This window comes from Cetorhinus maximus, chromosome 13, assembly GCF_964194155.1.
Source record: "Cetorhinus maximus chromosome 13, sCetMax3.hap1.1, whole genome shotgun sequence".
Lineage (NCBI taxonomy): Eukaryota > Metazoa > Chordata > Chondrichthyes > Lamniformes > Cetorhinidae > Cetorhinus > Cetorhinus maximus.
The window spans coordinates 4678071-4696782 of NC_135891.1; the positions used below are offsets into that span (position 1 = coordinate 4678071).

General features: G+C 46.3%; 1 protein-coding gene across 1 annotated transcript in view; it reads right to left on the reverse strand.

The window, feature by feature from the left end:
• Positions 1 to 18712, reverse strand: part of LOC144688370 (angiopoietin-1-like) — a 111919-nt gene that overhangs the window by 56056 nt on the left and 37151 nt on the right. The window contains exon 2 of the mRNA XM_078554840.1: positions 11680 to 11835. Within this exon, the coding sequence (XP_078410966.1) occupies positions 11680 to 11835 (156 nt within the window). The remainder of the gene's footprint in view (positions 1 to 11679; positions 11836 to 18712) is intronic.

Consider the following 18712-nt stretch of genomic DNA (forward strand, 5'->3'; position numbering starts at 1 on the left):
TCTAGAAGGACAAGGGCAGCAGACACATGGGAACACCACCACCTGGAAGGGCTTCTCTGAGCCACTCACCATCCTGACTTGGGAATATATCGCTGTTCCTTCACGATCACCGGATCAAACCCTGGAACTCCCTCCCTAACAGCACTGTGGGTGTACCCACACCACATGGACTGCAGCGGTTCAAGAAGGCAGCTCACCACCACCTTCTCAAGGGCAATTAGGGATGGGCAGCCAGTGACACCCACAGCCCATGAATAAATAAAAAAAGATTCATTTAAAAAGCATAGTTTTATTGACTTTTGGAGACTCAAATGATTAAAACACAAGAAAACAATGTAATGGTAGAGATGTTATGGCCAATTCTTAGCACTTAGAGCTCTGGCACCTTGAAATTTCACCCTAGAGGCAGGAACGTGTTGTGAGAGATGTGGCGGAGCAAATCACCTGAAGCTTTGCAGCTTTGACCTGATCGACTGTCCCACTTACCAGCCTTTGCTTCCCCATGTAACTAACATTAGCCTGTATCTTCCTCCTGCTTCACACTCTACCCTGGAGGGGGAGGTGGTGGCGTAGTGGTATTGTCACTTGACCAGGGGCCCAGGGTAATGCCCTGGGGGCCTGGGTTTGAGTCCCACAGCAGATGGTGAAATTAGACTCTAGAATTAAAAATGTCTGATGATGACCACAAACCCATTGCTGATTGTTGCAAAAACCCATCTGGTTCACTAATGTCCCTTTAGGGAAGGAAATCTGGCCTACAGGTGACTCTGGACCCACAGCAATGTGGTTGACTCTTAACTATCCTCTGAACAAGGGCAGTTAGGGATGGGCAATAAATGCTGGCCCAGCCAGTGATGCCCACATCCTGTGAATGAAATAAAAAAATAATCTCTTCCCCAAAGCTGTGAATTTGAAGTCAGCAGCAGGGGACAAGCTGTTGCCCAGAGGTTCTCAGGAGCGACAGAATGTTTTCCTGCAGCTGTCGTTAGTGTTTTGTGTGAGTTTTCAAGCTGCGTGGGAGCAAGTCTGGGTCACACCAGGAAAATGGGGAGAAGGAAGCAAAGTGGAAGGCAGCATTCTACATTAGGGTTGGAATCCATTGAGTGTTTGCATAGATGCTAATCTTAGCTAGACTTCCAACTTCGAACAAATAAGCAGAGACAGTAACAGAGGTTAGCAGCCTGCAATGTGCTATGATTTTTAATTACGATAACCCTCACTCCCTGGGACCTCAGTTGTTAAAGGTTTTGTACATACAGGCAGCAATCCCACTTCATCCCAGATTGTAATGAGTTAGCTAATCTCAGCTGGGCATAAAGAACAGGAGGAGGGAGGCCATTCAGCCCCTTTGAGCCTGCACCACCATTCTGTCAGATACTTCCCATCAGCCTCTCAACTTCATTTGTCTACATGTTCCCTGATGTCCTTATCTAAGGTTTGTCTCTCTTGGTGTTGAAAGCTCCCCCAGCATCCACCAGCCTGTTGGAGTGAGAGAGTTCCAGATTTCCACTAGTCTTTGTGAAAAAGTGCATCTTGATTTCATTCCTGAATGGCCCAGCACTGGTGTTAATATTTGCACAAATGGAGAGGACAGCAGAAGCCTGAAGCTGGAAGTCCCACCCCTGAATGTGGCTCCCGCCATTATCACAGGCCCGAATGGGGGTGGGTTCTAAATTGCACATCTGTGGTTCACAGAGGCAGCTGCTCATATAAATCAGCAACGGCCTCCACTCGTGGGAGTTTGGTGAGGTAGGTGTAAAAAACCCAAAGTGTGCAGATTAGACCTGGTAGGAGCAGGTCTGAACCTCATAGATTTGCTTGGATAGTCAGAGGTAAGTTACCCCTTTGGATACGGTCCTGGGACACCTTTGGGACAGGCCAGGTGCCCTTTGGGAGAGGTCAGGTGCTCTTTGGGATTTCTAAAATTATACATGAATGTGCACAAAAAGTGGATAAACTCATTGGAACTGAGAAAGCAGCCAAAGAACTGTCGAAGCTGTCAAAGAACTGTCAAGATGGCAAAGAACTATCAAGATGTCAAAGAACTGTTAAGCTGTCAAAAACTTATCAAGGTGCCAAAAAACTGTCAAAGCTGCCAAAGAACTGTCAGGGTTTCAAAGAACTGGCAAGCAGCCAAAGAACTGTCAAAACTCACGAACTCTCAAAGCTCTGTGGAACTGTCAAAGCCGTCAAGGGATTTAACTCTGCTGGGCTTTAAATTAAAAAAATAACACATGGAGTTTAAAAACATCAGTGCTTGTTATTTCACTTTGTTGACTTAAGCCTGAGGGCTATCATTATATGTTTTGTGCTGCATTACTGATTTTACAACCTACCATTATCCTAGTGGGGTGCCTGTTAAGTGAGCAGTTTGATTTACAGCTCCAAGTGTCATAAAACAGAGGTGGTGGGTAGAGGGACATAGGGTGGCATAGGGGGTAGGAGGGGCCATAGGAGTGGGTACAGGGGAATAGGTTGGTGTAGAGGCTATGGAGGGTTATGGAGGTGGGTACAGGGGCATGAGGTGGCATGGATGGGGCGTGGGGACATATGAACAAAGAGCAGGAGCAGCCCCTTGAGCCCGCTCTGCCACCCAATAACATCATGGGTAACTTGACAGCAACCTGAAATCGGCATCCCACCTGCTTCCGATAACCTAACACCCGCTTGCTTATCAGGAATCTATCCACCCCACCCCTGCCTTAAAGATATTCAAAGGCTCTGCTTCCACCACTTTTTCAGGAAGAGCGTTCCCAAGGTTCAGGGGAGCGTGAGGGGTGAGGGCTGGAGCCATCTTTTCTGTTTCAGTATTTTTTCAATCGTTTACTCAGTGTCGGTGTCCAGGGGCTGGCCTTCTGGCCATCCTGTCTCCCCACCCAGAAGGTTCTGTGCTCATTCTGGGGGATGGGGGACCCGACTTCTAGACCAGCCTGCATCCCTGGAACGAAAACCCCAACTTCCGGGCCCCCTTTTCCCCAGTTGGAGCTGGGAAATGTCCCAACTCTGTGCACCCGGCCCAGCTCTGTGCACCGGGCCCAGCTCTGTGCACCCGGCCCAGCTCGGTGCACCGGGCCCAGCTCTGTGCACCCAGCCCAGCTCTGTGCACCCGACCCAGCTCTGTGCACCCGACCCAGCTCTGTGCACCGGGCCCAGCTCTGTGCACCCGACCCAGCTCTGTGCACCCGACCCAGCTCTGTGCACCCGACCCAGCTCTGTGCACCCAGCCCAGCTCTGTGCACCCGACCCAGCTCTGTGCACCCAGCCCAGCTCTGTGCACCCGGCCCAGCTCTGTGCACCCGGCCCAGCTCTGTGCACCCAGCCCAGCTCTGTGCACCCGACCCAGCTCTGTGCACCGGGCCCAGCTCTGTGCACCAGGCCCAGCTCTGTGCACCCGACCCAGCTCTGTGCACCGGGCCCAGCTCTGTGCACCCAACCCAGCTCTGTGCACCCAGCCCAGCTCTGTGCACCCGACCCAGCTCTGTGCACCGGGCCCAGCTCTGTGCACCCAGCCCAGCTCTGTGCACCCGACCCAGCTCTGTGCACCGGGCCCAGCTCTGTGCACCCGACCCAGCTCTGTGCACCCGACCCATGAGTGAAAGTCTGGGTCCTCGTTTTCGATTTGCCAACGAGGGAAGTAGGTCGTCTATATACATCCTATCAAATTGCTTTAACATTTTACACACTTCGGGCAGGTCACCTTTCTATCTTCTAAGCCCAAGGGAATATCCTCATCAAATAGAACCGTAAGGATGAATATTACAGGGTTGGGGGGGGGGGTGAATGGCTCCCACCCCCAACTGGAAGCAAAATCGGCGCAGAGCTGACCCACTCCACGCTTACCCGCCCCTCACCCATAAAGCACCCTGGGTGGGCTTAACAGGGCCAGTGAGGGGCTTCTGCCCCTCGTTGGTGGGGGTGGGGGGGAGCCCTGCCCTCGGGAGCTGCTGGCCAATCTGATTGGCTGGCAGCTCCATCAGTCCCGGCAGCAGCGAGAAGGTGTTTCCAGGGGCTGGCAGGGCTGCAGAGAGAGGAGGAAGATGACCCGCGGATCCTCAGAGCCGGGTAGTGTGCAGGTACAGCAGGTAATGAGGAAGGCAAAGGGAATTTTGGCATTTATTGTTAAAGGAATAGAGTATAAAAATAAGGAAGTGTTGTTGCAAATGTACAAGGCATTGGTGAAACTGCACCTGGAGTACTGTGCACAGTTTTGGTCCCTTTACTTGAGGAAGGAAGTAGTTGCATTGGAGGCGGTTCAGAGGAGCTTCACTAGATTGATTCCAGAGATGCGGGGCTTGTCTTATGAGGAGAGATTGAGCAGTTTAGGCCTTTACTCGCTAGAGTTTAGAAGGATGAGAGGAGATCTAATTGAGGTATATAAGATGCTAAAGGGGATAGATAAAGTAGACGTGAAGTGGATGTTTCCCCTTGTGGGGCATTCTAGAACGAGAGGCCATAGTTTTAGGCTAAGGGGTGATAGATTTAAATCAGAGATGAGGAGGAATTACTTTTCTCAAAGGGTCGTGAATCTGTGGATTTCACTACCTCAGAGTGCAGTAGATGCCGGGACGCTGAATAAATTTAAGGAGGAGATAGACAGATTTTTAATTGGTAAGGGGTTGAAAGATTATGGGGAGAGGGCGGGAAATTTGAGTTGAGGCTGAAATGAGATCAGCCATGATTGTACTGAATGGCGGGGCAGGCTCGAGGAGCTGAATTGCCTACTCCTGCTCCTCGGTCTTATGTTCTTATGTAAGTCCGGGGTCTTGGGCAAGGAGGGTTTGGGCCAGTCAGGGAGGGGAGCGAGGGGGTTGGGGGTGTTAGGTTTAAGGCTGTGGGTGGTTAGAAAGAAAAAGAGGGGTTCTATCTTAGGGAGGCCTGCCCCGATTGGCAAAGGGCGGCCCTAGAGTCCATCATGTTCATGCAAGAGTCGCTCAGCTCATCCCGTTCCATGGGTTGAATTTTACTGCCTCTGGCAGGCATGTTTCCCACAGTGGGCCTGTAAAATAAGGCTGTTCACGTCTTAAAATGTTTGGCATTGGTAGCTGGATGGGAGCGGGAAGTCCGATTTTTTAACTCAGATGCTTAAAGTTCGGGAATGATGTGAGGAGGTGTCGTTCTTTGGGGACTGTCCTTGGCTAATTGCGTAGTGGCCCCCCTCCCCCTTTAGGTCAAACCCCCTTCCTTCCTATCCACTCCATCCCTTAAACCCACCCCTTCCCCCCCCCCCGCACTCTCCCTAACCTACCCAAACCCCACCGGCCAAAGACTCCAAACTTACTTGCTCCAGGATCCATGGGCCTTGATCTTCCTCTTTTCCTGTAGTCCGGCAGCTGCCACTGGTGCCTTGCTGGTGCTGCTGGGACTGACTGAGCTGCTGGATTGGCCAGCAGCTCCAGAGGGTGGGACTTTCTCCTCAATGAGGGACAGAGGTCCCACTCGGCCCTCAAAGACGGACTGAGGTACCACTCGGCCCTCATTGGTCTTCCTGTCTTTCTGTCTGCGTAGCGTGTCGGTCTGGTGTATGTCAGTTCCACACCAACATGGTTTCCCCTTGCGTTTCCCCTCCACTCCACCCCGGTTTTCTTCAGCCCATATATTAAATCTCACTGGCCTGCATTAAATTGCATCCACCACATGTCCGCCCATTCCACCAGCCTGCCTGTGTCTTCTTGAAATGTATCATAGAGTCATAGAGTCATAGAGGTTTACAGCACAGAAAAAGACCCTTCGGCCCATCGAGTCTACGCCGGTCAAACAAGTACCTAACTATTCTAATCCCATTTTCCAGCACTAGGCCCATAGCCTTGTATGCCATGGTATCGCAAGTGCACATCCAAATACTTCTTAAATGTTATGAGTATCATTATCGTCCTCCTCGTGTTTCACAATCCTCCCAAGTTTTGTGTCGTCTGTAACCCTCTGTTAACCCTCTAAGTCCAGCTATCATTCTGATTCCTGCTACAGTTGTATAATGTGTCAACATTCGCAGATCAGATTCACATGTTGAGCCATGGAGGTTTACAGCAATGAAGGAGGCCATTCAACCCTTTGTGTCTGTGCCAGCTCTTTGCTGGAACAATCCAAACTATCCAGCTCTCTCCTCATAACCTTGTATCACCTTCAGCTTCAAATATTTATCACCCCCCACCCCACCATTTAAAAGGTAACAATGGTCCTGGTCCCGCAATCTCTGTCTTTCTATATAATGATCGATTGGAGAAGCTGGAACTGTCTCCTTGGAGAAGAGAAGGTTGAGAGGAGATTTGATCCAGGTATTCAAAATCAGGAGTGGTCTGGATAGAATAAATGGGGAGAAACTGTTCCCATTGGTGGAAGGATAGAGAACCAGAGGGCACAAATTTGAGATAATTGGCAAAAGGAGCAATGGTGACTTAAGAAAAACCTTTTCCCACAGCGAGTGGTCAGGATCTAAAATGCACTGCCTGAGAGTGTGGGGAAGCCAGGGGCAATCGAGGCTTTTGGGAGGGAATTGGATTATTATTTGAAAAGGACGAATGTGCAGGGCTACTAGGTGAAGGCAGGGGTGTGGCACTAGGTGAATTGCTCCTTCAGAGAGCCAGCACAAACACAATGGGCTGAATGGCCTCCTGTACTGTAATGGACTCTGTGATTCTGCAAATGTGAACTTTTTCCTTTTAAATGTACGGGACATTTGCTGAATTAAGAGATTTTACCATGTAGATAGTTGTGTTATTCATCCCCTGTACTGACTGTCAGTTGTTGCCTGTCCAGAGTCACCCGAGTTTGTGGTGATTATATTGTGACTGTTAATCCTTCGATGCAGGAACTCAGCAGCGCAACTGCCCTTGCCACAGCATTGACTGCAGCCCAGACAGTGCTGCTCCATCGCAATATACCTTCCTCCTGGATGAAGAACATTGCCAGGGGAATAAAACAGATCAAGGGAATTTGGAATGAAGTTAATAAAATATAACGCTGAGCCCGGAGTACCATCAAGGCTCTGATCTGATCCTTGGCAACAGAGCGCACTTAAAAAAATACTTTGAGCTCTGTTCCCTCATTACACTTTTAAGGTTGAGAAGGACGTAAGTAAGACAAAGAACAAAGTAATAAAATGGAAAGCAAAAGCTGATTTTAAGGGGGTGAGAGTGGAACCAGGGGAAATAAACTGGAAAAGATCACTGATGAGCAGAGAACTAGAACAACGGTGGGAACCATTTAAAACAATAATCAGGAGAGTCCTGGAGAAACCTATGCCACTAAAATACCAGAACAAACTAGCCAGTGATGACAAACCATGGATTAATAAAGAGGGGTAACACTGAAGCTAAAGAAAAGGTATACTCTAAATATAGAGACAAGGAATGACAAAATGGAATACCGAATGGTTAGAACAGAAGTAAAAAAAATGGAAGGCAAAGAGGAACTACAAAATTAAATTACTAAAGATATAAAAAGAAAGAACAAAAGAAAGTATTCTACAGGCACATTAATGACAAAAAATAATCAGGATAGTGATAGGATCACTAAAGGACACAGACAATAAACTCCCAGGTAAAGACAGAAAAATGGCAGAAATATGAAATAATTACTTTGCTTCAGTATTTACCAGGGAGGCTAACATGGTGACATTTGAACAGGAATCAGCAATGATATAAAACTATTTAAGACAGAAAGAGGAGGAGGTACCAACCAGACAATGAGTGCTGGAACAGTTTCAGGCAGCTAAACAGCCTTATCCTGTTCCTATGATCCTAGGAGAAACTCCTTTACTGCCAGGAAGATATAGTAATGTTATTGGAATCCATTGTAGAATAGTGGTATCTGTGTCCATATGTGTGTGTGTGTGTGTGAGACTTAGTTGGATTAAAAGCAGTTGGTCTGAAGGCTTTGATGTATTAGAAGATGAGCTAGGTTTGAAATGTTAAGTTGGTAAACAAGGGGGAAGTTTAGAATGTAAGGTGTAAAAGGACATTTGCATTTTTAAATAAACCCGACTAGATTGTTTTCAAAGGAGGGGTGAAATGTGTCACCTGGCTAGGTGAAGTTCAGAAAGAGTGGGCAGAATTATCCCCCCATCGTGGGGGAAGTTAATGGGCGGGCATGTGCAGGCGCTCTTCCGATCGGAGGCACGGCGCCATTTTACGTGGGGGGGACAATTAAGGCCCGCCCAGCGTGAAGTCCGCATGGAAGTACTATGCGCTCCCTGTGCGGGCAGGGGGGAATCCCAAAATCGAGAGCGCGCTCTTTCGCACATGCGCACGAAAGAACACACTCATCTCCCTGAGGCTAAGTGCAGCCTAAGGGCAGGAATTCGAAGATTTAACAAGTGTGAAACTTCTTCAGCATCTAAGCCTCAAGCTGCTGTCTACAAAGAACTGAAGTTAAGGAAACTCACTTTGAATTGGATTGTTCAGGGTATCATGTTTCTTTAGCTGCGTCTTTTAAAATCTATGTGTCGTACTGTTGCCTTAACGAAAGTGTAACTGGGAGTTAGATTAATTAGGAGATTTAGAAGTTATCATAGTAGTAATTTGTAGATCTATGTATGTATTTAAAATCATTTCTTCTATTAATAAAGGTTTAATTTAGTTTTGTAAGAAACCTATAAGACTCGGTGGTCTTATTACTACTGAATTCAAGGCACACATCTCGAAATTTATACAAATTGCAAAGCAAGTTGTGGCAGTTGTTTCAAGTTTCCCTTTGGGATTTGAGCAGCTCAGCATTTACTATCAGCTGTTCCATAGCATTTAACCAGAGAGTGGTTTGAATATGCAACTTGCTACAAGAGGTTGAGATGAATAAATCAATGCATTTAAGGGGAAACTAGATAAGCATGTGAAAGAGACAGGAATGGCAGGATATGTTGAGGGGGGTTAGATGATGAGGGGTGGGAGGAGGCTTGTGTGGTACATAAATCTGTTGGGCTAAGTGCTCTGTGTACAAACTATAAATACTTTGTAGTGCTTCATAATTACGTAGAACTTACAGCACTTAACGGACCATTGAGCCCAAATGGTTCATGCAGGTGTTTATGTTCCAAATAATCTTCCTCCAGCCCTCTTCATCTCACCTCCTCAACATTTCCTTTAATAAGAATATAAGAAATAGGAGCAGGAGTAGGCCATTCGGCCCATCAAGCCTGCTCCGCCATTCAATTAGATCGTGACTGATCTGATTGTGGGTTTAACTCCCCTTCCCTGCCTGTCCCCCCTAACCCTTTACTACTTTGTAACATCGAAACATTTGTCTAACCCACCCTTGAGTATATTGAATGACCCAGCACCCGCTTTTCTCTGGGGTAGAGAATTCCAAAGATTAAACACTCTCTGAAAGAAGAAATTCCCTCATCTCCGTCTTAATAATAATTAATAATCCCTTACTTTGAATCTATGTCTGGTCTGGATAGATTGCAGCCCTATTTTGAAAGAAATCTGGGAAAGAGAGATTTAATAATTCATTAGAACAAGGTGCATTGCCAGAGGACTGGCAGATAGCTGATGTAATCCCTATATTTAAGGTGGGGGACAGAACATGTTCAGAGAATTATAGACCAGCCAACTTAATATTGGTGTAAGGAAAAATAATGGAATCCCTACTAAAGGAGAGAATAGAAGAACATGTAGAAATGACGAATACAATAATAAATAGTCAGCATTGAATTCAAAAGGGAAAACCTTGCTTCACTAACCTTATTGATTTTTTTTGAGGAGGTAACAGAGAGCGTAGACAATGGTAATGCCCCTGATGGAATTTTTCTGGATTTTCAAAAGACCTTCAATAAGGTGTCCCATAATAGACCAGTGAAGATGATCAGAGAATGTGGAATCAGAGGATAAGTGGCAGAATGGATTTCCAGCTGACTTCAAGACAGACAGCACAGAGTGGGAGTGGAGAGTAGTTATTCGGAGTGAAAGAGGGTGGGAGGTGGTATCCCTCAGGTCAAAGAAAGGTTGAAAAGCAACTAGTAAACAAGGAAGTTCTTAAAGTATCTACATACTTTTCAGATCAAAAGACAGGTTTGGAAATGATGGATGATTGGTTTGAATCTCTATCTGAGACATCACAGAGGATGCCACATTGCCATGGATTGCTAGACAGCAGAGAGGGATAGTGGAGAGTTGTTATTCAGAGTGAAAGAGGGTGGGAAGTGGTATACCTCAGGTATTATTATTGTTTAGGCCTGAATGGGTTGCAGGGGAGGTACCCTTTTGTATTTGGTTTATCTGTATGTTTTCTCACCGACATAGACAACAGAGTGAGCGAGAAAGCTGCTAACAGTGGGTGCTTGAAAGCAGCTGAGAACAGTCATAGAGCAAGAAGGTAGTGAGGCCCAGGCTTGAGCTGAGGTGTCCACAATTGTCAGGTGCTTAAAGAGATATGGAGGGTCACATGGCCAAATGCTAATGGAAGGGTTCCAAGAAATCTCATTCTTCGGAGAATAACGGGAACACTGAGGAGAATCGAAGTGAATTCCTGAGAGCTGTGGCACACTTTGGCTTGGCCCCTGAAGAAGTGAAGGAACCCTCAAGATCCTGTAAAGTATAGGGCAATACTTGGGTGGGAATAAAAGTAGACCAGGAAATGGACTGTTGAGATTTTCAGGCCTAAACAATAAGTGTTTACAAAATTTGGTGTTAAATTAGTTGTATTTGCTTTGTTTAACTCTTGCACAGTAAAAGTTTTTGTTTCAAATGTGAACTCTAGTGGCATAATTCTTTCAGTTAATAACTGGGAGTTTGAATTCCTTTTTAAAAATGACTGGGGTCTCCATTGAGACCATAGCGCTGATCTGATTGTATTCTTAACTCCACTTTCCTGCATGTCCACTATAACCCTTGACTCCCTTGTCAATCAAAAACCTCAGCACATCCCAAAGCATTTTGCAGTCATTCCAGCTCTTTTCAACTGCGGTCATTTTGTAAAGTATGGAATCAATTATTGTCCTCATCAGAAGCAGATTCAACAGTAACTTTCAAAGAAGGAATTGCACAAATACAGAAAAGGAAACATTTACAACAGTATGAAGCCCTGAGAACAGGGGAGCGGTACGAACTGGACAGCTGTTACCAACAGCTCTTTGACTGAACCAGATTAACACTTCATGTGCATGTTATAGACAAAACCTGTCACTGAGCCACGTAAGGTTGTATTAGGGCAGGTGGAAGAAGTAGGTTTTAAGAAGTGCCTTAAATGAGAAGAGAGAGGTAGCGAGGCAGAGGGGTTTAGGGAGAGAATCCAGAGGTTAGGGCCTGGAGAGCTAACAGCTCAGCCACCAGTGGCTGAGTGATGGACCTGAGGCCCACATTGGAGAAGATCAGAGGGTTGGAGTGGTGGAGGAGGATACGGGGATAGGGAGGGTTGAAGGATTTTAGGATAAGGTTTTTAAAATCAAGCTGTTTCTGGACTTGGAGCTAATGTAGGTGACAAAGGGAAGGAGAAATCTGGGCTCTCTCCCCGACAGGCTATGGATGCTGGCTTAGTGAAATTTTCAAGACAGGGATTGATTGATAGCCTTTTGTTGGTTAAGGGCATCAAGGGAAATGTAGTTAATAACGGTCAAATGGTAAATCTGGACTGGAAGCCAATGTAGGTTGATAAGTGTGGAGCTGATGGGTGAATGGGATTGCCTGTGAATTAGAATCTGGGCAGCAGATTTCTGCAGAGAGAGGGGAGTGTGAGGAGCTAATTTACCTGTGCTTCAACATCGGTGAGTTTGCGAGTCTGTTCGGCTGACTGGCTCAGGAGGTTAGTGCCAATCTCCAGCATGGTCACCGTGTGGTTCTGCACAGCATTCTGCTGTATCTGAGCCATCTCCGATTTGATGTTATCCTGGATGTAATTTTCAAGCTGCCAGGGAATAAAAAAAGGAAAACTGGAGTAAGCATTTAAGGAGCTTGTAGAAAATGCTGCGGTTGTGTTTCAGTGGATAGCACTCGCACCTCTTGAGTTCAAGCCCCACTCCAGCAACTTGAGCATGTAATCTAGGCTGACGCTTTAGCATGGGACTGAGGGAGCGCTGCACTGCCAGCAGTGCTGTCTTTTGGAGGAGATATTAAACCAAGGCTCCATTTGCCCCTCAGATGCACAGCAACATTTGTTTATATCACATCTTTAACAAAATAAAACATCCCAAGGCCCTTCACAAGTACACAATAAGGCAAAACTTGAAACTGAGCTGCATAAGGAGGTATTAGGGACAGATGACCCAAAGCCTGGTCAACGAGATAGTTTTTAAGGAATGTTTTAAAGGAGGGAGAGAGGTCGAGAGGTTTAGAGAGGGAATTCTGGGATATAAATGATCCCATATACTTTTCGAAGGAAAGTATGAGAGCCCTTCTCAGTGTCCTGGGCAATGTCTATCCTTCAACAAACATCAGTAAAACAGATCACCGGGCCATTATCTCATTGCTGTTTGTGGGAGTTTGCTGTGAGCAAATTGGCTGCACATTTCCAATGTTACAACAGTGACGACACTTCAAAAGTACTTTGTTGGCTGCAATGCATTTTAGGACATCCTGGAATCATGAAAGGCACTATATAAATGCAAGTTCTTTCTTTATTATGTGGATCAGTTACCTCATTGCCATTTGTGGGATCTTGCTGTGCACAAATTAGCTTCTGTGTCTCCTACAGTGCAACAGTGAGTATGTTTTGAAAATACTTGGTTCGCAGTGAAGCACTTTAGCATGTCCTGTAAACTTAAAAGACTGTGTATACCGGGCAGTTTATTTTTTTAAGACCCTTTCATCGATTTGGGGGTGATCTCTTAAAAGCGGCTCTGTGCTGTTTTGGCCTTGGCGTATGTGTCTAAACTTTTGATAGCTCACAAGGGAGCTCAGGGGTAGCTTGTGTCTTTGTTGAGTGAGGTTGGCTGAGTGTTAAGAGATACAGCACTGCAGGGACAGGAAGTCATAGGATTAGGACTCATGAGGAAAGCAGCCAGTGTTCCACAGAGTGGGAATAGGAGAGAATATAATAATAGATTAACATCGCTTTTAAAATAGCAAAGGAAAAAAAAACACATAAAGTACACATGACAACCTTACGTTACTAGGCTGCATTCTGCAGAATCATCTACATTAAAAATGTTTCTTTCAAATGGAAACACTTTTCAGAACAGGAAATAAATATTTTCCAACTACCACAGCTTCTTTCCGATGGGAAGAAATAACTTTCATTTGTAGAAGGGAGGACGGAAGGAAGAATTTCCTTGATAAACTCAACAAAAGCACTCACAGTGATCCTTTTCAAACACCTCGATCTCGACCTAGAGGAGTGAGGGTCGCTGTTTTGAGCAAGGACTTTAGGTGGTTCAGTGACTCTCCCACTCTGTAGCCAGTAACCAATTCAGTATCCAGTAATCTAATCCATCCTGAGCTACTCCCAAAGGGCATCAAGAGTCAGCCATGTTGTCTGGAACTGGAGTCATACATGGATCAGATGAATAGGATGGCAGGTTCCCTTCTCTGAAGGACAAAAGTGAATGATAGGAACATAGGAAGATAAGACTTAGGAGCAGGAGTAGGCCATTCAGCCCTCTGAGCCTGTTCCACCATTCAATAAGATCATGGCTGATCTGGTTGTGTTCTCAACTCCACTTTGCCATGTTCCCCCCCCAACCCCCCTGCTCCCCCATAACCCTTGACTCCCTTGTTCATCAAAAATCTGCCTAACTATGCCTTCAATAAATTCAATGACCCAGGCCCCCACTGCTTCCTGGGGAGGGGAACTTCTAACAACCCTTTGAGAGAAAAGATCTCTCCTCACCTCCATCTTAAACGCTGGAGCCCTTATTCTTAAACTGTGTCCCCTGGTTCTAGTCTCTCCCACAAGTGGAAACAACCTCCCAGTGTGCACCCTATCAAATCCCCTCAGGGTCTTGATGTTGGCTAGATTTGATGAATTGACTTCCCCAACTTGTATCTGCTAGAGTTTGAACTCAGAAGGCAGGGAGGTCAGAGGTGAGGCAGCTGAGTCTTTTGGTTTGCTGACACCATCTTCCTCCAGCCCCTGAGGCCATTTCCAGGAGGCCAGAGTGGGGCAGAATGACTACCTGCCCACAGGTGACAAGTAACGATTTGAGGCCAAGAGGCCAGCTGGAATTTTCCAGTCAGCCTGCAAGTTCCCGGTGTGCGGAGACGCAACAGTTGCCTGGAGGCAGCCACCCTGTGGCAAACCAGGGGATTGAGTGGAGGGGTGGGGGGGGTGTGGGCTAGTGCTTCAGAGAGATTTTGAGGCGTTCCCTGCCTGCCTGGCTACAGGTGCAGACACGGAGATCCAGAGGTTTCCCCTCCACAATGGTGGCCTGGCAGCCATGTTTATTTCAGATTGTTTAAGTTGCTGAGAGGACACCTCAAGATGGAAGCCTCTTTTTGGCGCTGCAGGGCCTTCGAGGGCCTACTCGCCGCCCTTAGTTGGACAGTGAATGCACCATCTGGACACTAATTGGCCAATCAAGGCAAAAATCATTGTCAGGTGACTGTCCCCGAAACAAGGTGAGTCGGGACCCAAATTTGACCCTGACACAAAACTCAGGACCCTGCCCAGAATCTCTCAATTAGCTTGAGCAGTTACATAACATCCAGGCCACCATACCCTGGCTTTAGGCTTAAAACCCCTTGGATTTTTCCGCAGATCTCGTGACAATTTATACTTCTAGATTTTATAACGAGTGAACTATAAGCGATGAAGTTGTTTCAAAAACCACCAAAGAAAGTTCAACAGTTGTTCCCAAAAATAACAAATTTCTGGAGATTGAATGATAGCACTCACGGCTTCATTTACAGATTGGGTGGGTGTTTGGGGGTGGGCAAGGCAGTGACTTGCTCTGAGATCTGATCACTTATTTAGCACCAGAAATCTTTTGATGAAAACATAGAAAAGCTTTCATCGCTACTGCAATTACTTTGACAACTCAGGTCAACATAAAAGTGGTCCGGAATGGTGTGTACATCTCCCAACGTAATTATTTCAGGATAACTCAACTTCAACTCCTGGTTACAATGGAATAGCCAGCAGGAGTTGGGGAAATGCTGTATTTGTTCTCCTGAGAGCCACATTAACCTCCACCAGGATGATGTTGGATAGCGACATTACATCCAGTTAGAAGCACTAGGAACCGGAGAAGTCAATTTAGCCCTTTTATCCTGCTCCACCTTTGAATTAAACCAGGGCTGATCTGCACCTCTGATTTGCCTACCTCACCCCCATATCCATTGTGGCTTGATTGGCATCTCACTCACCACCTCAAAACATTCACTCCCTCCACCACTGGCACACCCTGGCTACCATTGGTACCACCTTCAAGATGCAACGCAGGAACTTACCAAGGCTCCTTCAACAGCACCTTCCAAACTGGCAACCTCTCCACCATCCAGAAGGACAAGGGCAGCAGACACATGGGAACACCACCACCCGGAAGTTCCCCTCCAAGCCACTCACCATCCGGACTTGGAAATACATCGGCCGTTCCTTCACTGTCGCTGGGTCAAAATCCTGGAACTCCCTCCCTAACAGCACGGTGGGTGTACCTACACCACATGGGCTGCAGCGATTCAAGAAGGCAGCTCACCATCACCTGGTAATGACAGAGTTTACTGATAGAATGGAGGTGGACTGCAGGTTTGTGGCTGTGATACAGATCCTCCCTGTATGCCCAGGAGGCTCTTCCACAGCCCACCCATCCCTGCCGCATTGCCAGCTGATAGTGGGTACCACCAATGAATACCTGCCCCTGCCACATAATCGCAAGTCTCTCTGCCGGCCCTTTAAATTTTAATTGTAATTGCGTGTGCTCTGGCTCCCTGCAGACAAGCGAAAGCGGGGTCCATTTCTGATTCTGCTGCCAAGACCTGTGATCCACTTATTAAATTCTGCCCAGTTTCTCTGTCCACTCTTTTGAATACTTGTAGCGTTTTAAACAGTTCAACGATATCACATCACAATCTTCATTACCATGTTAAAGAATAAACTATTACTGCTGACCGGATGCAATTCCATCTCGTGTTTTGATAACCCCAAGTTTTGCTTTTAAAGAGCGTGAAATTTGAAGAAACACTTGCAGATTGATATTCTTATTCTAACTGGATCCAGATGGTCGGCTGGTCTCAAATCAAATCTGACCATTTCTGCGTTCTCCTAAATTAATTTGAATGACTCATTTCAAGCCGGGTTTGTGTAATAACAGAACAAAAAGCAATCAAGGAACAATCTAGCAAACTAACAAATGGAGAGAGCTGACAGGAAAGCCCACAAGTTGCCAAATTGATAAATGTTCCGAATTTCTTTGTACGTTGCGAGGGGGAAGCCATGTGAAACAACACACATTGCAGAATGAGGTGCAATCCACAGGATAGAAACAGGCCATTCAGCCCAGTTAGACTATGCCTGTGTTTATTCTCTACACGAACCTCCTCCCACCCCCCCCTCTTCATCTCACCCCATCAGCGTATCCTTCTACTCCTTTCTCCCTCATGTGTTTATCCAGGTTTCCCTTAAATGCGTCAATATGATTCACCACTGAAACAGTCCGTGTCCACATGCAGCAAGACCTGGACAATATTCAGACTTGGGCTGATAAGTTGCAAATTACATTTGCGCCACACAAGTACCAGGCAATGACCATCTCCGACAAGAGAGAATCTAACTCAAAACAAAAACAAAAATACCTGGAAAAACTCAGCAGGTCTGACAGCATCTGCGGAGAGGAACACAGTTAACGTTTCGAGTCCGTATGACTCTTCAACAGAACTGAGGAAAAATAGAAAAGAGGTGAAATATAAGCTGGTTTAAGGGGGGGTGGGACAGGTAGAGCTGGATAGAGGGCCAGTGATAGGTGGAGATAACCAAAAGGTGTCATAGACAAAAGGGCAAAGAGGTGTTGAAGGTGGTGATATTATCTAAGGAATGTGCTAATTAAGGGTAGAAAGCAGGACGAGCAAGGTACAGATAGCCCTAGTGGGGGTGGGGTGGGGAGAAGGGATTGAAATAGGCTAAAAGGTAGAGATAAAACAATGGATGGAAATACATTTAAAAATAATGGAAATAGGTGGGAAAAGAAAAATCTATATAAATAATTGGAAAAAAGGGGGATCGGAAAGGGGGTGGGGATGGAGGAGAGAGTTCGTGATCTAAAATTGTTGAACTCAATATTCACTCCGGAAGGCTGTAAAGTGCCCAGTTGGAAGATGAGGTGCTGTTCCTCCCCGAGAATCTAACCATCGCCCCTTGACATTCAATGGCTGAATCCCCTACTATCCACATCCTGAGGGTGAACACTGACCAGAATCTGAACTGGACTAGCCATACAAATACTGTGGCTACAAGAGCAGGTCAGAGGCTCGGAATTCTGCAGAGAGTAACTCACTTCTTAATTCCTCAAAGTCTTCGAGGCACAAATCAGGAGTGTGATGGAATACTCTCCACTTGCCTGGATGAGTGCATCTTCAACAATACTCAGGAAACTCAACACCTTCCAGGACAAAGCAGCCACTTGATTGGCACCACATCCACAAACTTTCACTCCCTCCACCACCGACACACAGTGGCAACAGTGTGTACCATCTACAAGATGCACTGCAGGAACTCACCAAAGCTCCTTAGACAACACCTTCCAAACCAGCAACCACTATCATCTAGAAGGACAAGGGCAGCAGATAGATGGGAACACCACCACCTGCAAGTTCCCCTCCAAGTCACTCACCATCCTGACTTGGAAATATATCGCCGTTCCTTCACTGTTGCTGGGTCAAAATCCTGGAACTCCTTCCCTAACAGCACTGTGGGTGTACCTACACCCATAGGAGGTGATTGTGCAGTGGTATTGTCACTAGACCAGAAACCCAGGGTAATTCTCCGGGGACCCGGGTTGGAATCTCACCACTGCAAATGGTAGAATTTGAGTTGAATAAAAGCTGAATGATGGCCATTGTTGTAAAAACCCACCTGGTTCACTAATGTCCTTTAGGGAAGGAAATCTGCCGTCCTTACCTGGCCTGGTCTACATGTGACTCCAGACCCACAGCAATGTGGCTGACTCTTAAATGCCTTCTGAGCAAGGGCAAATAGGGGTGGGCAATAAATGCCCACATCTCATGAAAGAATATAAAATAAATCACTCCCTGTTCCACATGCTCACTACTTCTGAACTTTTATTTATCTTGAATAAGCTAAAAAATACCCCAACATAGAGATTTGCTGTTAGTTGTGAATCGCCGCAAGGAGCTGGATGATTTTCATATATCACAGAATCTTTACAATGCAGAAGGGGGCCCATCCAGTCTGCACTGGCTCTCTGAACGAGCATTCCACCTAGTCACACTCCCCTGCCTTATCCCCGTCACCTGGCACATTCTCTCTTTTCCGGTAGCAATCCGATTCCCTTTTGAATACCTCGATCGAATCTGCCTCCACCACCCTTTCAGGAAGTTTGTTCCAGACTCCAACCACCCTCTGGATGAAACAGTTTTTCCTCACATCACATTTACTCCTTTTGCCAATTATTTTGAATCTGTGCCCTCTAGTTTTTGATGTTCTCGAGTGGGAACAGTTTCTCACTATTTACCTTGTCCATACCCCTCAGGATCTTGAATACCTCTATCAAGTCTCCTCTCAGCCTTCTTTTCTCCAAGGAAAACAGTCCCAAACTCTCCAATCTATCCTCACAGCCACAGCTCTTTATCCCGGGAATGATTCTTGTGAATCTCCTCTGTACTCTCCCCAATGC